This window comes from Coffea arabica, chromosome 11e (assembly GCF_036785885.1).
Source record: "Coffea arabica cultivar ET-39 chromosome 11e, Coffea Arabica ET-39 HiFi, whole genome shotgun sequence".
NCBI lineage: Eukaryota > Viridiplantae > Streptophyta > Magnoliopsida > Gentianales > Rubiaceae > Coffea > Coffea arabica.
Window position 1 is genome coordinate 52,784,839 of NC_092331.1, and position 24,150 is coordinate 52,808,988.

The 24,150-nt window shown below is 38.9% G+C and overlaps 3 protein-coding genes across 4 annotated transcripts in view; all 3 read right to left on the bottom strand.

Moving 5' to 3' along the window:
- LOC113719694 (probable RNA-dependent RNA polymerase 1) overlaps positions 1 to 3,650 on the bottom strand; it is a 93,814-nt gene extending 90,164 nt beyond the window's left edge. Inside the window, exons 1-2 of one of the 2 annotated variants that reach the window (XM_072071672.1) lie at positions 3,161 to 3,644; positions 1,165 to 1,740 (exon numbers count right to left, since the gene is read on the bottom strand). In XM_072071672.1, the coding sequence (XP_071927773.1) occupies positions 1,165 to 1,674 (510 nt within the window). In that variant the 5' untranslated portion in view covers positions 1,675 to 1,740; positions 3,161 to 3,644. Of the gene's footprint in view, positions 1 to 1,164 lie in introns of both variants that reach the window. The other variant, XM_072071673.1, reaches the window with a different exon arrangement.
- Positions 3,651 to 7,715: 4,065 nt separating this feature from the next.
- Positions 7,716 to 11,167, bottom strand: LOC113719574 (uncharacterized). Its single transcript, XM_027244799.2, has 7 exons — positions 10,480 to 11,167; positions 9,243 to 9,329; positions 9,124 to 9,168; positions 8,937 to 9,032; positions 8,691 to 8,792; positions 8,207 to 8,361; positions 7,716 to 8,131 (listed from the first exon to the last, which is right to left on the bottom strand). The coding sequence occupies exons 1-7, from the start codon at positions 11,077 to 11,079 to the stop codon at positions 8,047 to 8,049; spliced, it is 1,170 nt and encodes a 389-aa protein (XP_027100600.1). The 5' UTR covers positions 11,080 to 11,167; the 3' UTR covers positions 7,716 to 8,046.
- Positions 11,168 to 13,573: 2,406 nt separating this feature from the next.
- On the bottom strand, positions 13,574 to 16,812 carry LOC113718486 (uncharacterized). The gene is made up of 4 exons (XM_027243387.1): positions 16,497 to 16,812; positions 14,445 to 16,229; positions 14,044 to 14,343; positions 13,574 to 13,860 (listed from the first exon to the last, which is right to left on the bottom strand). Exons 1-4 carry the CDS (start codon positions 16,810 to 16,812, stop codon positions 13,574 to 13,576), a joined length of 2,688 nt encoding a protein of 895 aa, XP_027099188.1.
- Positions 16,813 to 24,150: the final 7,338 nt, after the last annotated feature.

Consider the following 24,150-nt stretch of genomic DNA (forward strand, 5'->3'; position numbering starts at 1 on the left):
AATAAAAGCACAACCATGTTTTTGTCTTGTACAACTTATGCACGTATGCACATATTATAATGCAGCTAACTCATACTGTTATTGGTTCAAAGAGAAGAGATGCATGTTTAACAAGAGCAGCAAAATCAAAGACTTTGAAATCACAATGCTGAATACATGCACGTGAAATGGCTGTTTTAAGCATAATGATCATTCATTTGATTTTCTCTTCTTCATCACATCAGAAGCCCTTTCATTGAACTATATTTTCCACAAAAAGATATAGTTTATATAAATTACACCTAGCAAGTTAAACGCGACAATGTTTCAGGCTTAAATAAACAGATGATACATGCCTGCTTTGTTGCTCATACAAAGTAAAGACAGAATCAAGTTACTGATAAGTACAATGACAAAGCAAGTAAAAAAGATTTCTAAGTTGCTTCAGATGCTGACAAGCATTTACATTTAATTAGCGAGTGGTCAAAGGAATTATTGTACCATAATGGAAAAGGACCTACTTCTAATGGAAGCCTACTATTCATCTGTGGCTCCAAATAGACAAAATGTCTAAAATATAAATGACAACCTAGTGAAATAGTGGTTTTAGCAACAAAGCATGTTTCAAAAATTTCGAACATTCATGTGTTAAAAGAATTAGAAAAACGAACATTCTACCTTAAACTAAGTAGCTCTGACAAAGGCTACCATGGCCCCTAAGGGTATAGTCTCACCTGTAAGTAAATTCCTTACATTTGCAACACAACACAGTACAGCTTTCAACTGCCACATACCACTGTGCTGCAGTTCCATTATTTCTCACTCCTAATATGATAAACTATAGTGACTTGCTTTGCCATGAAATCATCCAGGTATAAAAAAGTGTTCTTCACCTAATACAGATGAATAGATTGATGGATGAATTGTTTGGTGAAATTTAAAGCAACACAAATGTAACTTAGACAAAAAAGAATCTGGAAGAGATTACAGCTCAGTGTTTAGAAATGAAATGCAAAACCAACTATAATTGCTGTCACATATTTTTGAAAGCCAAACTACCATGTCAAGGCAGAAGGAGACTCTAGAGATATGCAGTGAAATGTAGGCCAAAAATTAAGGAATCAAAAGTGATCAAAGGTTTAGAACCAACAGGAAACATCAAATCTTTCATTTGAACAACCAAACCTGTATGAGGAGAAACTTTGCTGCTTGACCACGTCGATGCAGTACAATCTGCCATAAGTTTTCATCGGATAATTCCAGCTTGTAGTCACAAGAGCGAAAATGCAAAATAAAATACATTTTCCTCATTCCGATTCCAAATCTGACTGAAACATTTGGCACATTACATAGCACTGAAAGCCTATTCTCTGACACCTGACATCCAAAATTCAGAACTATTTGCTCCATGTGATGTTCATAGGTCCTAGGCCTCGGAACCAAATCACTGTCCATTTCCCAAGCCCTCAAATATGAAGAACCATAATTAAGGCATTGCTCTGCCAAGGCAATAATGTATTCAGCACTTCTGTCATTTATGAATTGGACCCTAGCATAAGCTCTAGGTCCTCCTTTGGACTGCTTAACCTCTAAAGCATATACTGTCCCCTGACCTGTGAATCGTTCTAAAAACTCGGTGACTATTTCTGCAGCCAGAACATAAGGGAAACCGAAAACCTGAATTGTCTTTCCCATGCAGCTAACCTTCAATGCCAATTCTATTAACACAATTTTGTTTCAGAATGCAACTACTGTATACTCCTGTAAATGTCAGAGGTTGAAAGAGTAAGACAACTATTGATTGGCTATTAATAAGATCGCTAATCAACAGACAGAGAAAAAGTGTAAGACAATATACACATCCAAAATACATGTTGAAATTATTTAGTCAATCTGAGATGCTAAGACAGTTCATTTTGGCAATATGCAGGGGCATGTTCCCAATTCTTCTTCTTTTTCATTCCACTGCCCCATCTTTAAGTCAAGCTTGGATCCCCAAGAATCTAATACAACTCAGAGACCATACCAGCATAATACACCTAATAGAAACTTAAAGTTATAAGAAAATGCTTCCTGTTTCTTCCCTCCAAATCTAAGAAACCACAAAAGAGAGACTGCAATAGAAGCATAAACAAAGAAAAGAGAATTGTTTACTCACTTACCACCATGCAGATGCAGCAAATTTGCCAATCCACTACATGTTAGAATTTTGAACAAAATAACAGGTCACATGTCATCATATTATGTGTAACCAAGAAATTTCCAATCAAGACTCAAGACTGAGACATGAAAGGGATGAAAATATTAATCCAATATGATAAACAATAAATCTTACTTTTCTTAAGATCAATATATCTAAAATGACAGAGAAACGATGTAGCAGTAAAAACAGGATTACATAACATGTTTTGTTTTGTTTCTTCACTGTCGCAAGGTTCTAAGCTACATGTAACCACGAAAAACCTTTTTTCAGATATAGCCACTGCAATAGCAACATTTGTAACCAACTGCCAACAGGGATTTCCGGCCAAAAAATGAGGAAAAAAAAAGGACAAAAGAAAAAGGAATCCCAAGAAAAACTCATATAAAACATTTCCAAATTATGCATTAAAATTTAAAGCAAACGAATTCCGACAGTGGACGGTGTAGTCTACTACCACCAAAAGTTATCGAATGTGGTAAATAGCTAATCCCTGGCAAGAAATAGGTAGAAATCAAAGCCAAATACTTTGCTTATCTCGAGAGTGCTCTCCTGATTTAACAGCATATAAATGCGAAATCCAATATATTAAGAATGCATCTCCTGTCAACAGAAAACAATGGAAAGATCAAAATGCAACTCCTCTGATTCTGTAATGCCTGCTTCAGAGTGTTCTCTTGTCGCTTTCTTCCTTCATTTGCTTTGTACCCCCAAAAAAAAAAATCATTCTACAGCTAACAAACAAATTAAAAAGCATAAATTTTTCTCAGAACTAAACTAAAACTACTAATTCCCATCAACAAAACCACTAAAAAGATACTATCTTTTCAGGCATCACTACTTCAATAACAGCATATTCCACCAACTGCCAAAAGGAATTTCCAGGGGGTTGAAAAAAAAAAGAAGTATACCAGAAAAACACTGATCATTTCCAAATAATGCATTAAACATTAAACAGAAATAATCCAACAAAAAACACACCTTCTCAGAGAACAGAGACTACAACACAAAAGAGCCTTAATCAAAGTACATCCAAGAGGGTCACTTTCTATCTGTATACAAAAGGAAGTTATCACACAAATTTGCACACACTGATTGAAGGCTTTAAGCAAAGTGCTTGTTGCATTTGATGAAGCTATGTGTTTGCACTATGTACACTGTAAATACGTCTAGTGTGTGCTGTGTGTGAGAGAAAGACTATGATAGATAATGATAGATAATGATAGAGTCAATCCCGAGTCAATCTGTCTAGTTTTTCCACAGACAGAACAAAGGATGTCACGTTCTCCACTTCATTTTGATTGGCTATGGTCCTGCCTACTTTCAACTTTCAAGGGACACACACTCGACACTAGTAGTACGCGAGCAATACACTCTGTTGTTCGACATAGTGCCAGTGAAGTGAAGTTGAGTAGACTAAGCAAAGGATCTTCCATTTCAGTTACCGTACCATTCCCTTGTTCATTGGTAGTGGTATCATATTACATCGTCACATACAGGTCCTGAGTTTTTTGCCAAGTTTATCTCTTATAAAATTTTTTAAAAATTTTAACTACAATAATTTTAAAAAAACATAAGTGGCTCATTTGAAAATTTAAAAACTTATCAACTTCTCCAAATCGCCACTTTTCCTTCTACGATAGCAGCAGTACAGAGAGTCAACTGAAAATCCAAATCAAGGCAAGACCCAAATTTCACTTTCTTAATCCTCTCAAATCTTGCATATTCATGGAAGAATTTAGCACTGTTGTCATCCCATATCAAAGAACTCCATGAAAGTTTTTTTTTTTTTCAAATGAGGTAAAGTTACTTCCTCTTTCTCTTTATTTTGATAAAATAGTGAAAAATGCTATAGTCTTGTTTGGGTATGGTACTCATGATTCTAATCTACTTACATCTTATTACATTATTTAGTGATTTAAACTCTTGAAATAATATGAGAATTGATATATCTTATTCTATATTCAACGGAGAATTTAGTCTCATCTATACAATACTCAAAAAGGATTATAGAATTCCCTAACATCAATTTCTTACGAATCTTGTTGAAAATCATCCGGCACGAATTGACGAACCAAATAAGATTAGACATTGCATAAGGCTTCCAAACTGGTGGCTGATTTTGCATAATTGCTAAAATAGGCCCTATATCTCGTTGATATACTAATAGGCTAAGATAGGTTCAAAGGATAGCAAAGTATTGTACTTTGTGCATACTTTTCGCAATTAGGTTTATAAATCTAAAAATGAAAAAAAAAAATCCAAAGTAGGGTATGTATCAATAACCTTGTATATACTCGCATGAGTTTTTAATCATTATACTAAAGTAGAACTGCATAAGATTAATTGTTGCTATTCCCCAAGTAGGTTCTCTTTTCCATTATACGTAAGATTAGCATAAGAATTGATAATCGGGATCTTCCAAAAAAAAAAAATTTTAATGCTTGGGGTAAAAATAAATAATTGTTTGGACTTCATTCCAGATTTAAGAAGAAGATATATATATATATATATAAAACAAAAATCTATGTCAGATATAAGTCCCATCCCATATTAGTTAAAGGATAATTTCAGAAACCTCCCTTGAGGTTCTCGACAATTTTGCCTATCCAGATTTCAGCCTATCAAAGTTCAGTCTCATGTTTGCCATTTGCAGGAAGAGTAAATGATACAGGTGTTTTCCTTTTTGTCCTAATTATTGGTCAGAGACGATCTTTGAATGCCTTAGAAGACCAAGCCCTACCACAAATAAATTTTGCATAGCCGGCCACTCGAGTGTTTGAGAGGGTTTGGTTATCTCATCGAGTATGAAATTGCAATTAGTTTTTTATTTTTAAATTGCATCAGATTTTAACTAGTTTATGCTCTTATTGAAGCTCTGAACTCGAGTTGAGGTTAAATAGCTTTAATTTTGTATCAAAAGTTTTAAATTTTATGTTTCTTGGGTTGATTTCGAGGTAAATAACTCGAATTTTATTAACTAGAAAATTAAGTCTGAACAATTTCATATCAAGTCAATCTCAATTCGAGTATCAAAATCTTGTATGTAGTAGATTGAATTATTGTTTAAAACAAAACAGACTTTCAATAATATATGGGCCTGGATGAGTAGAGCTGAAGACTCTCAATTTTCTTGCCCTCCATAAATATATATAAGCGCAAAACATTACACTTGAGTGTCTTCTTCAGCGAGCGACAGCAAGTAACACTCTATAAATGGCCAAAACTTGGATAGACCCGATTTTCAAAGACCCAATGGTTGAAATTGTGGTATAATCTAGGCTATTGAATTTTGAAAAATCAGGTCTATCCAAGTCAAGTGTAAATCAACAAATATCTAATAAGGGACAAGCAGCAAATAAGTGCTCACAGGCAGTGGTAGAGCCAGAAAAAATTTTTAGTGGGGGTAAAAGCAATTCTAAAATTTTTTACCTACTTTTTTTTTGTTTTTTAAGGAAAAAAAATATTCACCAACAAGTACAAATGATGCATATATTTCATGAAAAACATCAAAAGACAAACTCAAAATTATTAATGTACTAATAATTTTATTTCAAAAACAAACTAAACCATTTACAATTGTTCATGAAGAGTTTTTATATTTTGATAACGGTTTACAACCTTTTCATTTTGAATTTCACGAAGTATATTTTTCTCAATATAAGTAACTAAATAATTATTCATCCAAGTGTCTTTCATTCTATTTTGTAATCGATTCTTTACTATATTCATCATTGAAAAAACCCTTTCTATGGTAACTGTAACAACAGGTAAAATCAAAGACAACTTTAAAAGCATATAGGCCAATAGATACACAAAACTCCAAGAGACATACTTGAAATTATATCAAATTTTTATAGGTATTATAGAAATTTAAGTGGGGTAATGGAGCCCTATAAACAAATAGATACACAAGACTCCAGGGGGATACAATTGAAATTACATCAAATTTTTATAAGTATCATAAGGGGACAGTGCGGCCCGTGCCCCAGCCCCCAGTGTAAATCCTAACAAATCTTCACCTTGACAATAGTTTGAACTATCTACATATCTAATTTAGCAATAAGTTTCAAAAAAAAAAAAAGAAATAAAAAATAGAGGGGCTATCTATTTTTGAAGCTTTCTAATTATCCACAAAATCATCAATTTTCAAAACCCTAAATACCTATAGTAGGATTTTGACTTAGAGAGGGCGAATAGACAATCAATAAACAATAAAAAAAATCTTAAAAGAAAACAAATCACACAAACTGAAAGTTTAACCGATGATAACCAACAGATAAATATTTTTAATAACAAAAGACACCATATAAAGTCAAATATCAAATTAGACTCTCCACTACTTTATTTCCTATCAACACGAGGCATGCAAAATTAGACGACTCAATCGAAGGAGTTTCTTCAGAATGATATGCCTCTTCTTTGTCAGGAGATGGTTTTCACTTGAAAAAAGAATCAACTGTAAATATTTCAAATAAGTTTGACTACAAAAGATAAAATTAACTCATGGGCTAAATCATACAAAAATTAACTAAATTCTATAAATCACATTAAGGCTATGCAAATTAAGACTAAAATTCTAAGATACAAATTAGAATAAGAATAATTGACAAATTAGTAATCATATAAAAATTCTAAATGACAAACTTAAAATAAGAATAAGTTCCAAAGAATTAATGATTATGAATTAAAATATAGTTGAAGGAATTGTAAAGGGGAAAAAAATTAGACTCGCCTTTCGGAAGAGTAAATGAAATGTTTGAGATGAGTTTTATGCATTAACGCTTTAATCTCTAAGCTTTACAGGTTTTAAACGTGTGTCTACTTTTACCACAATTAGTTTTTGGTGCAGCATTTAAACCTAGAAATGTGAATTTGAAAGCAAATAGGCTGCATTTTTAATCATAAATGTTTCACCAAAAGCTGTTCATTTTTAATCAAAAAGAAAGGTGACGTGTCCTCGTAGCATAATAAGGCATTTGTTAATGATAATCAGTAAAATTTTCTATAAAAAAAAAAAAAACAAATTAAATTAGTCTTGCTGATTATATGACTTAATTGATTTGATTAAATTGTCTTTTCTGGCATTTGGCTCGAAACTGAACATAGTTTAGGTCATAGCTAAGGTACCAAGAATGATGTATGCAAATATAAATTAATAAGTGAAGAGTAAACCATAAAGCAATACGTAACAAGAAGGTAACAGATAAGGAATTAGTAAAAGTTTTTTTTTTTTTTTTTTTTTTTTTAATAGGTGATTGGATTCCTCTAGTACCTGTGATTAAGAATCGACCTTATTCTACAAGTTTCATGACACAATGAACTAAAGACAGATATCAGCAATTGCTGCAGAGAGGGAGAAGATATTTGAAAAACGTAAAAGACATCAGTCGGGGAGATCTCCAGCTCAATTTTCAAACTCTTTACCTTCCCCTTGTAAAAGCTTGGAGTCACCCTAGTACCAACAAGAAACTAGCAATATGTTCGCGGAGCATCATTAGTCAGTGTTTAGGCATCAGGTGGAAAGCCCAAGTCATTTCCTCAGTAAGTGCAAATCTGCAGCTTACAAATGCAGACCAGCTTAATAAACTTCACGCCATGACAAAAGTAAAGAATGGAAAACAGGTTTGAACACTAGCATTTCAACACCAAATATATTGGTACAAAATTTTCTACTGAAAACCACGGAATGAACTAACAAGGCTACCAAAACTCAGAGATTTCAACTGGTAGTGCTACAAAACTCGGAACTTTTACTCTCTTTTATCTCCTCTTTGAGGAAAGACGCGAGGGTCTTCAAAGTTCAAGCACCAAATCCAACGTTTAGATATGATTCGAAATAAATCTCACTCACAGAAACATCTCTTTTACTTCAGTAGCATCTCGGCAATCTGAACAGCATTTAGAGCTGCACCCTTGCGTATTTGATCACCGCAGACAAAGATATCCAACCTGTTGCAACGCCAGGCATTTAGCTCTTAAACGAATTGGAAGTTAAAGATAATGTTTCTGCGTTTGATTTATTACCCATAGTCTCCATCTTGAGAGACATCACGTCGAATTCTCCCCACTGCAACAGCATCTCTGTTTGAAACTTCTAGTGGAGTTGGGAAGTGATTGCCTGCACGGTCATCAATAACCACTACTCCTGGAGCATTCTCAAGTATATCCCTCGCAGTATCCTGGACAACAACATATTTTAGAACCTAAAGTCTATCCCAATGTTGGAAAAGAAAATTTAAGGATCTTATGAAAAACAAAGGCAATGATAAAGTTATATTCTTTACTAAGTTTCTCTGCCACAATACTCATAATGCTTTGGGTCTGAACCATAAACAGTAGGATGGGGTTTACAAACTTCTCGAAGGTATCTTAGTTTGTATCTAAATAACTTCAGCCTCAAATTCATACAATTTAACTCCAATCACACGTTCCACACCTAGAAGGAACGCGGCAAACAGAAATTCCATCCCAAGTAATATCATGAATGATATAGCACCAAAAGTATTACCTCGTGTAATGGCTTCTCAAACTGAAGATTTACACTCTCAGCATGTGCTCGCATAACTGGAACTCGAATGCAAGTTGCAGTGACTTTTACATTCGCGTCATTCTAGACAGGAACAGAGAAAAGGTTGTTAGTTTGAGTCAATAGATTCGTCTGTTAAAGTATCTAACTAAAATGTGTAATCAGATGCGCGTCTAATTCATCAAATATGGTAGAAAAATCTAGCGGAGATGGAATAAAAATGCTAACCCATATTTTCTTCGTTTCTTTTACTAGTTTCATTTCCTCCTCATTGTAGCCATTTGGGAGAACAGGTGCGTTATGTGAGAAAAGATTGAACGCATACTGCATATGGAGAACTTAACCGCATAAAAATTCAAAAAATAGATAAAAGCTAAATCCATGACAGTTTGTATTGTGTCACTGATTGACAAACCTGTCGCTTAAAGATTTTACAGGTTGGTTCCTTCCTATCAAGTACCTATACCACAAAAAAAAGGTGTTAATCTGTTGCATAAAAAGCTGAAAGGAAGCAGATGTTGATAGGCTGAAAACCTCACGAGTTTGCAGTTCAAGCTCTTCCATTGCAGCAGCACCAGCACCACTAGCTGCCTGATATGTACTAACAACCATGCGTTTAACCTGGAAATTGAAACACCAAACGAGATCAGTTAGGGGAAGGGGCGGCAGTAATGTCAAACTTCAACAAATTTGTGGAAACTAGTTGACTTGATCTAGATAAAGCAAGACATTAGAACATAGCATTCCGAACCAACATTCAAATATATATTTCCACCTTTCTCCATGTAATTAAAGCTGTCCATTACAGTGACATTACCAATAACAATAAGAAACTTGACAAGTTTCCTCCTTTCCCATGTACCATTTTGACTTTTCATTTCATTATCTTCTCGTTATTCTTCTTTCTCATTTGAACTGCCAAGCTGACCTTCACTTCAAAGATGGCAGGAATTCCATTGGCGACCAATTTCCAGTGCTAAGATAAAAAATTCATCCAAAAACTTATGGTCTACACACCACACTATTTACCGTCCACAAGCAACATAAAGCGTACCTTTATTAATCAGCTTAACACGGCTTACCAACCATTCATCAAAAAATGAATATCTACGACTAATTACTATGCTTTGAAGCCATTAGTACCAAAGAGAAAACCTTGCAAAAGCTACTTATTCCAAAACATAAGGTAGTTAAAAAACCACAGGGAACTAATCTGTCCAATGACACTAGGCATTACTCATCAATCTAAATACACCAGGCATCGCTCATGTATGCCAAGACCAAGATTCTCTTGAATCCTTGCCAAAAATAAATCAAACTCTCATAATTAAGGTAGCCTAAAATCTGTAAAGATACCTCAACAATTCAACAAAATTTCTATAAAACATATATGACGACATTACCCTGACCCATGCATCAATAAATCTCAAACCATCCTCCAATTTCAACAGAAAGCCACTATTACCAGGGTGACAGCTTGAATAAACTGATGAAAATCATTCACCCCAATCACCAAAAATCTCCATTTTTTCTCACAATCACGTAAAAAACCAGGCATACAAAAATGGGTTACACATAGGCGCCTAAATCACGATTTCTTCTTTATAATCAGACTCTCTTGAAAACTCCAAATATAGAAAAATTGCAAAGTAATGATCCTAACATACACCACATTTTCAACTACTTCCATTAAAAATTTCATCTTTTGACTTCCCATCTTCTAATAAAGAAAAAGCAAACAATATAACCAATTTATACCAAATTCACTCGCCTTGGCATGGCGATGCAGCGGAGTAGCTGCCATTAAACATATGATGGTCGAACAATTCGGGTTCGCAATCAATGCGCCTTTACCACTCCCAATCTTGATATGCTCCATAGCCTCCGGATTAACCTCTGGGACAACAAGGGGAACCCCATCATCCATCCTGAAAGCAGAGCTATTATCCACCACAATACTCCCATCTTGCACCGCCAACGGCCCGAATTTCTTGCTTATCGAACCACCAGCGCTGAAAAGCGCAATATCAATACCCTTGAAGCTTTCTTCATTCAGTTCTTCAACAATATAGGCCTTATCTTCATAAATTATTTCTTTCCCAGCTGAGCGTTTGCTGGCCAGGAGCTTAAGGGATCGGTAGGGGAAGTTCCGGTCGGACAATACGGAGAGGAATTCTTGGCCGACGGCTCCGGTGACGCCGACGATGGCGATTGAGGGGGCATTTTCCGTGAGTGACATTTTAATTGGGGAAAATGAGGTGCGTAGTTTGAAAGATTGTGGGGTTGGGGTGGGTTTTTTATGGAAAATGGTGGTGGTGGTGGTTGTGGACGGGTAATGGTGGTGGTGGAGGGAGAGGGAGGAGGGATTCATTTTGACGGCGGAGACGGTGAAGCTGGTGCTGGGAGTGGCGACTGAAGACGTTTAGGGTATCGGCGGCAAATCAACCTACTTAACTAAATTTATTGTACCTGAATATCTTAAATTTTTGTATATAAGTATAAATAGGTTATTTAATAATACCTAATTTAATAAAATAAATATTATTAGATAACCCATCAAATCCAATTAACTCATTTAAAATTCTTTTTTTCCAAATCTCTTCTCTTCCCCTACTCATTTTGTTTTTCAAAATTTTTATTTTGTCATAATATTAACTACTTTTGTTTCATTATTATTATTAGTATTTGTTGGTTTAACTTATTATTTTATTTTCTCTTAATTTGTTAACTTACTCATTTTTCAGTATTATCAATTTATGACAAGTTTTAACCTCTTTTTTTATCTTTCTAAAATGAAAATTTAAATTTATTTATGAAAAATATATTAGGGGTTCAAAATTTTTGGATAGAATTTTTATATTAACTTTTGTAGTACTTAGTTCAAATTTTTATATTCTTATTATTAAATAATATATAATTTTGTGATATAGAGTATCAATGGGGAAAAAAATTGGTAATTAGGCTTATTAAACATTATAAGTAAATATTTAAAACTAATGATGAGTATAAAGAGCGGTATAAATTGATAACTTAGTTTGCAAAAATAAATTTAAATGAGTTTACAAAAAGTTAAAAGAAATGGGTTATAAATGAGTAATTAGGTTACCCAATTCATTTTTTTACTTACCCATTTAATTAAATGGGTATAAATGAGTTGACTCACTTATACCCATTATCCATTTTATCCAACCCAAACCCGTCCAAATCATCCATTTTGACACCTCTAATTTAGGGCGTATGGTGGGAAAGTTGAAAAATGAGGGAAAAAGGGAATTTTTTGGGATTTTTGGAGAAAAACTAGTCAAAAGAAGTGACAAGAGGGGGTTGAAGAATTGGAATTTTCTATAAGTGTATTTTGGTTTTTTTTTTAGGGTTTAGCAAGAGTGCAATTAATCTTGAAAAAGTATAAGGGCGTTTAATTAGTAATATAACTATGTATATTAATATAATAAGTTAAGTATAATTTAGGACACTCGTTAAAAAAAATCTTTTTTATTTTATCTAATGCATAAGTAGATTCAATGTCATTTTTTTGAGTTAAATTAAACATTTTTGGCCATATTATTTGCAATCCGAAACGTAAATTTTATTTGACAAATTACCATTTTAATATGAGTGCACATTTAATTTCTCTATCCATCCCATACTTGCTAGGAATTTTTTAAAAATAAAGATAGCCTAAAACTAAAAAAATCCCTTCAATTTTCACATGTCTTCAATTTTTCATGTGCTGTAGCATGTAGTTTTTTTTTTTTTTTTTTTTGACAAATCTCCTATTTCAAAAGTGTTGTATCATGCACTTAAGTGGTAAGAAAGAAATTGTTTTAGTCACATAATTATCGTGCATGTGCCTATCATTTGATATTTCTCTTCATGCATTGCTGTACTCTGATTTATAGTATGATGGTTACTCTTGATTTTTTCCCCCTTCTCATGTATTTGGATAGGAGATTATTTTTAAAAAATTTTAGAATAAAACTATAGTACTTTTTTTTGTAATATGATATGTGTGAAATAAAAATATTAATCAAAAATATAAAAATTAATGAAAAAATATGTTTATGATGCGACTGCCAAAAACCTGGTCCGAGCTGAGCTGTACCGAGCTGAGCTGATCGGGGACAGTTGGGAACGATGTCTGATGAATGAGCTATGAACCCTGCGAAGGAAGTGGAACAGCGGGACTAAAGTCCCCGGGATAACTCCGATGATTAAATTAGTAAAGTTTTCTGAGCAGAGTAATGAGCACGAGTGTTGTTTTTCACGTACCTTGTGTAGTCCTTTAGTGCTATATTTATAGGCTTGACCGGGTAGTAGTTTCCTTATTGGAGTCAAAGTCCCTTAGGGTTTGAAATCTTATTAGGGTTTGGCATGACGGCCCCTAATAGTTCGGAGGCGGCGGCCCACGAGGCCCACTATAGGGAGAGGCGGCTGTTACGGCCGAGTTGGCCCGCTTATGCCGATCTGCAGCGAGCAACACACAAGGCCTATATTGCCGACCTGATGCGTGCGGCCTGCCGAGCTGACACGTGTCATGCGTGTATTTGCCCCACTACACTAGCCCCCCTGGGTCTAGAGTTACTGAGAGGTCGCGTGAGTCTAGACCAGATTTCGAAGCACCAGGTCGGCAAGGCGAGGAACCCACGATCCCACGATCACACACCTTGTCCGGATAACCGCCATGTCTACTGGTCAACCGTCGTTTCAATTGTCACGTCCTTTATAATGGCGATTGTTAGTCCAAACGTTTCCCCAGGTAGCAGTTACCAGGCAATAATTTCAAAATTTCAATTCGGGACTCTTCATCTCCCGCCCAGGTAGCCTATAAATAGACCCCACCAGACGTCACTTTCAAGCTTTCTTTCTCATTCTTCCTTCTCCCCAATCTTCACCAGCTCGCTCCGCATTCTGTGAGGTCGTTCGAGAGTAGGATCTCCCTTTCTAGCATACTTCAGTTCTTCTCCTTCATCCACCAGTAAGTCCTCTTTTCTTTTTATGTCGTCTTCTTCCACACACTCAGACCTCACCAGCTCAGCACCTAGGCGTAGAATTGTCCGACCTGCACCTATAGAGATACTCTCGTCTAGTTCTTCTTCTTCCAGCTCGTCCGGGTCTGAATACCTTCCCCCTCCAGTTCTAGTCATGGCCCAGTCTTTATTTCAAAGATTGAATACATTTATAATTCTCAGAGATCGAACTAATAAAAATGAAAAGCAGACCTGTCCAGCTGAACATTGTCAGCTCGGGCAGGATATCTAAAGAAGAAGCCTTAAATTTGAGTTGTGCCAGGTGCGCGGGACTTCGCCTCCATCCAGGCGAGCTAGCTTACAGTAACCTGCTCGGTTAGCTTCCTTTACCACATAGGGACCTTCCCAGTTTGGATCTAACTTGCCTGTGCCCACAGCTCGGCTTACGGAGTTTTTGCGTAACACCAAGTCCCCTGACTTGAAAGAAAGATGTCTTACCATGGCATTGTAGTAACGTGCGATCTGACCCTTATATTTAGCCATTCTTATAGCCGCCTCTTCCCTTCGATACTCGAGCATATCCAAGTCAAACCGCATTTCTTCCTCATTGCCCTGAGCCACAAAGTGTTGCACCCTACCCGAGGGTACTCCAATTTCTGTTGGGATCACTGTTTCGACCCCGTATGTCAGGACGAATGGGGTCTCTTGGGTGGCCGTCCGAGGTGTCGTCCGATAAGCCCATATATAGTGGGCAGCTCGTCCAACCAACCAGTTTGCGCAGACTCTATTCTTGTTCTTAAGCCGTGCAAGATGGTCCTGTTAACATTCTCGACCTGCCCATTGGCTTGGGGGTGCCCTACTGAGGTGAAGTGCTGCTGGATGCCCAACTCAGCGCACCACTCCTGAAGCGAATGATCCGCGAACTGTCGGCCATTATCCGAAACGAGAACCCTTGGTATGTCAAATCGGCAGACTACGTTCCTCCAAAGGAACTTATGTATCGACCTGCTGCTGATTGTACTGAGCGGCTCAACTTCTATCCACTTGGTGAAGTAATCAATTGCCACCACCAAGTGTTCATAACCACCTGGAGCTCGGGGGAAAAGTCCTAACAAGTCAATTCCCCACTGGAAGAACGGCCACGGGCTATGAAGAAGAATCATTTCCTGAGTTGGGGCATGATGAACTGGGGCGTGCAACTGGCATGATTTACATCTGGCTACCAGTTCGGCTGAGTCCCTGAAGATGGTGGGCCAATAGTATCCAGCCAGCATTCCCTTCTTAGCCAATACTCTTGGACCGACATGGTTGCCGCAGAGGCCTTCATGTAGCTCGCGCAGGACATAGCCCCCTTCCTCAGGCGTTACACACTTCAACCAGAGCTGCAAGTAAGATTTCCTGTACAGGACTCCATGTGTGAGCACGTACCTCTGTGATTTTAGGAGAATCTTGCGAGCCTCTATTCTGCTCGGCGGAAGCTCACCCTGAGCCAAATATCGAACAATAGGATCCATCCACGAGCTCACCACATGTATGACCGCAGCACTCACCTGTTCATACGCCCGACTTCTGACGACCTCCATCACTATCTCTCGACCCAAGATGCCAACCGAGGTGGAGGCCAGTTTGGACAGGGCATCAGCTCTCTTGTTCTGACTCCGCGGAATTTGCTCAAGCGCGAACTGCTCGAACAGGCCCTTCAACTCACGCGTCTTGGCCACGTATTTTCTCAGCGTCCCCTCTTTGACCTCATAGCTCCCCCAAACCTGGTTCACTATCAGCTGCGAGTCGCTATAGACTTTTATCGATCTGACTCCTAACTTGCGGGCAATTTCCATCCCTGCAATCAGAGCTTCATATTCTGATTCGTTGTTAGAAGTTCTAAAATCGAACCTTAGTGCGTAGGGCAGTTCTTCCCCAGTAGGACTGATTAGGAGGAGCCCGACTCCGCATCCTTCCTTGCTTGACGCACCATCCACGTACAATGTCCAAGGAGGATCCATCTGTTCTTCAGCCTTTGTAGCCTTCTTGGTCTCGGCAGCCTCTCCGGCCAGCCCAACCTCAGCTGCCTTCCCGACCTGACTGGCCTCGACAGCCTCTTTGACCTGCTCGGTCTCAACTACTTCTCCGACCTGTTCGACCTCTGCTACCTGACTGGCCTGAGCGACCCCAGCAGCGTCTTCAGCCGCTAGGACCTCGACTGCTTCTCGGATCAGCACGGCCTTGGTAGTTTTTTGGGCCTGTAGGGCTTCGGCTGCTCGCCTGGGGTGTGCGTCCTTGATGATTCCTTCATCCTTTCCACCTTTATTTGTCTCTTCAGCCTGTTCGGCCTCTGCTTCGGTCGACCCAAAGGAGACGCCATCCGCTATGAAGTCCACCAAGGCTTGGGCTTTGATAGCTGTCCTTGGCTGGTATCCCAGATCGTATTCTGACAGCTCCACAGCCCACTTCACCATCCGTCCTGAAGCCTCGGGCTTGGAAAGGATCTCTTTCAAGGGTTGGTCCGTCACCACCACAACAGGATGAGTTTGGAAGTATGTCCTGAGCTTCTGAGCTGCATGTACCAACATTAGAACATATCGCTCTATTGACGAGTACCTTACCTCGGCCCCCTACAGGGCGCGGCTGACATAATATAAAGGTTTTTGAACCTTGCTCTCTTCTCGCACCAGCACCGTGCTAATGGCCCCCTCTCCCGCAGCTAAATAGAGGAACAAGGTCTCCCCCAACTCGGGAGAAGTTAGGGCTGGCAACCGAGTGAGGTACGCCTTCAGTTCAGCGAACGCCTTCTGGCACTCTGGACCCCACACAAACTACCGACCTCCTTTCAAGGCCTTGAAGAAAGGCGACCCCCGAACTGCCGATCTGGACAGGAACCTGTTCAAGGCTGCCATCCTCCCTATCAGACGTTGCACCTCCTTAATATTCCGAGGTGGAGCCATGTCCAGGATGGCCTTGATCTTGTCCGGATTGGCTCTCACCCCTTCTTTAGAAATCATGTAACCCAAGAATTTTCCCGACCGGACCCCAAAAGTATACTTCTTTGGGTTTAGCCGCATTCCTGAGCTCCGCAGAACCTCGAAGATTTCCCTCAGGTCAGAGATGAACTGCTCCTGGGTTTGACTTTTTACTAACATATCGTCCACATATACCTCCAGGTTTCGGCCGATCTGATTTTTGAACAATTTGTTTACCAACCTCTGATAGGTCGCGCCCGCGTTCTTTAGCCCGAATGGCATGGTGACGTAACAATAAGTGCCGTCCTCGGTAATAAACGAGGTCTTCTCCTGATCCTCCTCGTCCAAGGCTATCTGATGGTACCCCTTGAAAGCGTCCAAGAAACAAAAGATCTCGTAGCCAGCTGTTGAGTCCACGAGCTGGTCAATCCGTGGAAGGGGGTAGCAATCTGTGACGCCCCGAAAAGTATGAGTATGAGAACCCGAAAATTTTCTAATTTTCTAGGGTTTATTTTATTTAATCGCCCGCCTTTTCTACATTTTCTTTATTAGAAAAATTCCCCAGATAAAGTTTATGAGTAAAAATAGTTTTAAAATGATTTTTCTAGTATCGGTTAGTTTTTGAGAAATTAAAAGCGTATTTTGGACGTGGGACCCGCAAGTGCGGTAAATGCATTATATTTTTGACAACTTGTTGGATTTTTGTATTAAGTGATATTATTTTACAAAGTGTTAAGGTATTTGTATTGGAGAGACAAAAGGATAGAGTTGCATTAATGAGTGTGACAAGTGTCACAATATGATTGGTTGGACTTTATGGTTTACTATTCTATTTTTTGACCTTTTGACCACTTGTTTAAATATCTTAAAAATTGAACAAAACTTACCATTTATTGCTCCTTGATGGCCGAACCTCTCATCCAAGAAGAAAGAAAAACTCTTCCAAGTTTAAGCTTCCAACAAGCTCAAATCTCCCAACTCAAGTGCTTAAACTAGAATCTACTCCATAAAATTCCTTCCTTTGGTGCTCTTGAGTGCTTAGTGAAGTTTTTTTTGGAGAGCTAAGGTGTCCACACTCCCTATCTCTCTTGATTACTTGGTAAGTGATGCTTGAACCTCTACTACACCTAATGATGGTTATCTTATGCTTAGAAGTGGCTTGAGTGTTGGAATATATGATTTATTTCTTGGTTTGGCTTGATTTGGTGAAGTTTTCCATTTTATGAGGAATTTTCTGGTTTCATATGATTTTGATGTTGTGGACTAGTATGATGGTTGGTAATAAGGGGCTTTGGCTCTAGTAGGTGTGAATTGTTGTGAAATGCAATCAATTTTGAATTTGGAAGAATTTCTGGAAAATTAGGGTTCTTGGTTGAACATTCTGTCCGAAATTTTAGGTCATAGATAGAGGCCGAATTGGACTTTTCTCAAAACATGAAAGTTGTAGGTATTGATGAGTATGAAGTGCCTGAAAAATTTCAGGGCATTTGGAGTAGTATAGAGTGAGTTATGCCGTTTTTACTGTTGCTGTTCTGGGTGAACAGAATGTGCGGAACTGCGATAGTAATTGCCTATTTTGACTGGATTTGATTTGGATTTTGAAGTTGGTGTCTTCTGATGAAATGTATCTTGATGTCTTATCTTTCATGTGCCTTTGGAATCAATGCATTTGGACCTGTGTGGACTGAATTGGACTGATTACAGTTTTGTGTGATTTGGGAACCTGCAATTACGATTCTGGTTTGGTATTTGGCATATATGACTTAGTTGTGCTGGGATTTGGACTGAGTGGCCTTCTACATTGTTGTAGCCCTGGTTTTTAGCTTCGAAACGGTGGGTCTTGCACCTTCATCCGACCATCGTAGTGCTTTTGGCACCATTACCGCAAAAGGACGTTAAAACTATTTTCTGGTTTTGAGCAATTGTGGTTAATTGCTATGTGATTGTGTTTGATTGTAGGATGGAAAGGATGAATTTATGGGGAAATGCTGTCCGATTTTTAATAGCGTTGGTTACCTTAAGTTTCATGTGAAAGGCTTGGAATTGAATGATGGAATTGGCTATATTGGACGAGGATTGTGAGCCGTGGAGGTGAGTGACCCTAAACTATTTCCAAAGTACTTGTGAAATGTTTCTTGCATTAATTATTCGATTGCATATCATGCGTGCTTGCATGTGAATTCATGACATGATTTGGCTTCAATGAGTTCTGGGAAAGTCTTGTGCTGGACACCAACGTCTCCACTCTGTTTGTGGTTCATGTTCATGGTTATCTGGAGCTCAAAAAGGGGTTTCCTCTCTCTGTTCGTGTGTTATGATCTATTTGAGCGTTGGGTGTTCTAGTGCAATGATTTCACTGGCTCACGAGAGCACTAAACGGACATTTGATCTCTGAATCATGACATCATCGAAATCATCGAAATGCAACATTGTGAAATATATTTGCTTAATGATTTTGCTGGTTACTCGCTGAGCTTCTAGCTCACCCCAAAAATATTTTATTCCCCTCCACAGGGCTCAAGGCGAAGGAAGGACTTATAGTACTTGTGCACGTGATTGGATGGCCTATGTTTTGTACAGTTTTGATTTGGAATCATTTTATGTATAGTTGGGATTAGTTTCCGCTGCAATTGTGATATTTGTGGACCATTTGTGACATGCAATTGTTCACGTGACTGGATGACATATATCTTGTATAGTTTGGATTTGGAAATCATTTTATGTATAGTTGAGAATTATTTCCGCTTCGCTTTTGACATGTAATTATTGGAGAATTTGATGTAATATTTGAGATTTATCTCGTAATTTATTTGAGGACTTTAGTGAACGACTGAGTCCCGGCGAGAGCTGGGCAGGCGGCCCGCCGAACCCTCTGGTTCGCCTTAGGGGGAGGTGGGGCTGTCACAGTTGGTATCAGAGCTTAGGCTTCAGATCTCTGTAGTGTATCCTAGGCTTGAAGTTTAGGATGCCGGACTGTGGGTTTGATTTGACTCTTGAGATATTTTTGCGGGATGTCTTGACTTGATTGGTACAAGATGGAATGTCGAGGACGACATTCTTTTAAGGAGGGGAGATTGTGACGCCCCGAAAAGTATGAGTATGAGAACCCGAAAATTTTCTAATTTTCTAGGGTTTATTTTATTTAATCGCCCGCCTTTTCTACATTTTCTTTATTAGAAAAATTCCCCAGATAAAGTTTATGAGTAAAAATAGTTTTAAAATGATTTTTCTAGTATCGGTTAGTTTTTGAGAAATTAAAAGCGTATTTTGGACGTGGGACCCGCAAGTGCGGTAAATGCATTATATTTTTGACAACTTGTTGGATTTTTGTATTAAGTGATATTATTTTACAAAGTGTTAAGGTATTTGTATTGGAGAGACAAAAGGATAGAGTTGCATTAATGAGTGTGACAAGTGTCACAATATGATTGGTTGGACTTTATGGTTTACTATTCTATTTTTTGACCTTTTGACCACTTGTTTAAATATCTTAAAAATTGAACAAAACTTACCATTTATTGCTCCTTGATGGCCGAACCTCTCATCCAAGAAGAAAGAAAAACTCTTCCAAGTTTAAGCTTCCAACAAGCTCAAATCTCCCAACTCAAGTGCTTAAACTAGAATCTACTCCATAAAATTCCTTCCTTTGGTGCTCTTGAGTGCTTAGTGAAGTTTTTTTTGGAGAGCTAAGGTGTCCACACTCCCTATCTCTCTTGATTACTTGGTAAGTGATGCTTGAACCTCTACTACACCTAATGATGGTTATCTTATGCTTAGAAGTGGCTTGAGTGTTGGAATATATGATTTATTTCTTGGTTTGGCTTGATTTGGTGAAGTTTTCCATTTTATGAGGAATTTTCTGGTTTCATATGATTTTGATGTTGTGGACTAGTATGATGGTTGGTAATAAGGGGCTTTGGCTCTAGTAGGTGTGAATTGTTGTGAAATGCAATCAATTTTGAATTTGGAAGAATTTCTGGAAAATTAGGGTTCTTGGTTGAACATTCTGTCCGAAATTTTAGGTCATAGATAGAGGCCGAATTGGACTTTTCTCAAAACATGAAAGTTGTAGGTATTGATGAGTATGAAGTGCCTGAAAAATTTCAGGGCATTTGGAGTAGTATAGAGTGAGTTATGCCGTTTTTACTGTTGCTGTTCTGGGTGAACAGAATGTGCGGAACTGCGATAGTAATTGCCTATTTTGACTGGATTTGGTTTGGATTTTGAAGTTGGTGTCTTCTGATGAAATGTATCTTGATGTCTTATCTTTCATGTGCCTTTGGAATCAATGCATTTGGACCTGTGTGGACTGAATTGGACTGATTACAGTTTTGTGTGATTTGGGAACCTGCAATTACGATTCTGGTTTGGTATTTGGCATATATGACTTAGTTGTGCTGGGATTTGGACTGAGTGGCCTTCTACATTGTTGTAGCCCTGGTTTTTAGCTTCGAAACGGTGGGTCTTGCACCTTCATCCGACCATCGTAGTGCTTTTGGCACCATTACCGCAAAAGGACGTCAAAACTATTTTCTGGTTTTGAGCAATTGTGGTTAATTGCTATGTGATTGTGTTTGATTGTAGGATGGAAAGGATGAATTTATGGGGAAATGCTGTCCGATTTTTAATAGCGTTGGTTACCTTAAGTTTCATGTGAAAGGCTTGGACTTGAATGATGGAATTGGCTATATTGGACGAGGATTGTGAGCCGTGGAGGTGAGTGACCCTAAACTATTTCCAAAGTACTTGTGAAATGTTTCTTGCATTAATTATTCGATTGCATATCATGCGTGCTTGCATGTGAATTCATGACATGATTTGGCTTCAATGAGTTCTGGGAAAGTCTTGTGCTGGACACCAACGTCTCCACTCTGTTTGTGGTTCATGTTCATGGTTATCTGGAGCTCAAAAAGGGGCTTCCTCTCTCTGTTCGTGTGTTATGATCTATTTGAGCGTTGGGTGTTCTAGTGCAATGATTTCACTGGCTCACGAGAGCACTAAACGGACATTTGATCTCTGAATCATGACATCATCGAAATCATCGAAATGCAACATTGTGAAATATATTTGCTTAATGATTTTGCTGGTTACTCGCTGAGCTTCTAGCTCACCCCAAAAATATTTTATTCCCCTCCACAGGGCTCAAGGCGAAGGAAGGACTTATAGTACTTGTGCACGTGATTGGATGGCCTATGTTTTGTACAGTTTTGATTTGGAATCATTTTATGTATAGTTGGGATTAGTTTCCGCTGCAATTGTGACATGTAATTATTGGAGACTTGGATGTATATTTGTGGACCATTTGTGACATGCAATTGTTCACGTGACTGGATGACATATATCTTGTATAGTTTGGATTTGGAAATCATTTTATGTATAGTTGAGAATTATTTCCGCTTCGCTTTTGACATGTAATTATTGGAGAATTTGATGTAATATTTGAGATTTATCTCGTAATTTATTTGAGGACTTTAGTGAACGACTGAGTCCCGGCGAGAGCTGGGCAGGCGGCCCGCCGAACCCTCTGGTTCGCCTTAGGGGGAGGTGGGGCTGTCACACAATCCTTTGGGCAAGCTTTATTTAAGTCAGTGAAATCCACACACATCCTCCAAGTTTTCTCCTCCTTCTTGACCAGCACCGGATTGGCTAGCCAGGTCGTAGTAGACTTCCTTAACGATCCTAGCCTCCAGCAACTTACCCACCTCGCTTTTGACGACCTCCTTCCTTTCAGGAGCAAAGTTCCTCTTCTTCTGCTTCACAGGTCCGACGTTGGGGTCCACATGTAGCTTGTGGACCGCCAGATCGGTGGGGATTCCCGGCATGTCATCCGCACTCCAAGCAAAAATCTCAGCATATTCCTCCAAGAGAGATTCTAAAGAACTCCTAGTCAGCTCGCCTAGGTAGGCACCGACCTTCACCGTGCGCTCAGGTCGGTCGGGCTGGATGGGCAGCTCGACCAACCCCTCGTCTGTCTCCAATCTCTCCCCTTTCTCCATGGGCTCCCAGGGCTCCAAACAAACTGTCTGAGCTACCAATTTCTCCTTGCCCTTGAGGGTGGCAATATAACACGCCCTCGCCACCTCCGGATCTCCCAGCACCTCAGCCACCCCCGCAGGAGTAGGGAACTTCATACTAAGGTGCAAGGTGGAGCAAATAGCTCGGAGGGCATTCAGTGTTGGCTGTCCCAGAATCATATTGTACGACGACGGCTCCTTGACTACCGCAAAGTTTACCGGGACCGTTCGGCACTTCGGAGACACCCCCACCGTAACCATGAGAGTGATCATTCCTTCCGACCTCACGGGAGGACCTGCAAAACCGATCAACGGAGTTCGAACTGGTATAAGCTGTCTGTCCTCCAGCTGTAGCTCCTTAAAGGTCTTGTAATACAGCACGTCTATGGGACTTCCGTTGTCTATATATACTTTCTTCACCTTGTAATTACAGGTGATGATTTCTATCACTATGGCTTCATGGTTATTAGAGGCCAAAGGGACTGCGTCTTCAGGTCCATAAATAATTTCCTCGTATATCTTCAATCGCTTGGCCGAGCTCTCCCCCGTGGGAGGGGGGCGATTATGACGCCGAGCTGTATGACTATCCCCGCCAGCAGGTCCTCCGGCAATAGTGTTAATCACGCCCGTCAGATTCTGTGTTTCTCGCTCGGGAGTTCGGACACGAGACCCCTGAGGTCGGTCCCGGGGGTAGCTCGGACGTTCCGACCTGGGGCTTCCTCGTTGCTGGTCAGCTCGTTCATCTCGTATGAACTGCCCAAGGTGACCTCGCTTGATCAGTTTTTCAATGTCTTTCTTGAGGTGACGGCAATCCTCTGTATCGTACCCCACATCTCGATGATAAGCGCAATACAGACCTTGGTCCCGTCTGCTTTTGTCCCCAGCCAAAGGCCGAGAAGGTCGGGAGAGCCCCTCCTGTACACAAGATGTATTTAATGTAAAACCTATTTCGCCATTGTCAACACTTTGAAATATTTCAAACTCCAACCGAATATTTATTACTGAAAATAAAACAAAGGAACAATGTGGTAAGAATACTTCTCCCAACTGCAGCAGCTGGTCCCTGGTATATTGAATATGTTCCCTACCCCAAAGAGAGTGTCTCCAGTATACAATAGAAAATTAAGAACAGATTGGAAAAATCAGCTAGAGCAAAAATAACCCAATGGAACAAGTAAGAATATGGACCTAACAAACAAGGGTGACGATTGAGTATTGAGTATTACATGATTATGCAATTAACAAAATGGTTGCTAAGTCCATTACAACCTAAAAACTAGGGCATTAAGTTGGTTTAACATTTCGACCGGAAAAAAATAAACATCACATATCATTATATATTCAACCAATGGTGCAGAAGTTCCATGCAACTGCCCCATTTTAAAATAGAAAATAATTCAAATGCATGCAGAGTCCTTTGCAAACTATCCTTGGATGCAAAAGTAAAAAAGTGAGATCACAGCTGTTCACCACCAAGTCGTAACGAAATCAAGTGCATACAGAG

Bases quoted from the DNA above. Each gene is read 5' to 3' on its own strand.
- LOC113719574 (XM_027244799.2), bottom strand. From the start codon at position 11,079: ATGAATCCCTCCTCCCTCTCCCTCCACCACCACCATTACCCGTCCACA. The intron at 8,793-8,936 runs GTTAGCATTTTT...GTTCCTGTCTAG, and splicing joins AAGAAACGAAGAAAATATGG to AATGACGCGAATGTAAAAGT. The intron at 8,132-8,206 runs GTAATAAATCAA...GCGTTGCAACAG, and splicing joins TCTCAAGATGGAGACTATGG to GTTGGATATCTTTGTCTGCG.
- LOC113718486 (XM_027243387.1), bottom strand. From the start codon at position 16,812: ATGTTAGTAAAAAGTCAAACCCAGGAGCAGTTCATCTCTGACCTGAGG. The intron at 16,230-16,496 runs GTCGGTAGTTTG...TGGTACATGCAG, and splicing joins CTTCAAGGCCTTGAAAGGAG to CTCAGAAGCTCAGGACATAC. The intron at 13,861-14,043 runs GTTACTGTAAGC...TTTGAAATAAAG, and splicing joins AAAGGAAGCTAACCGAGCAG to ACTGGGCCATGACTAGAACT.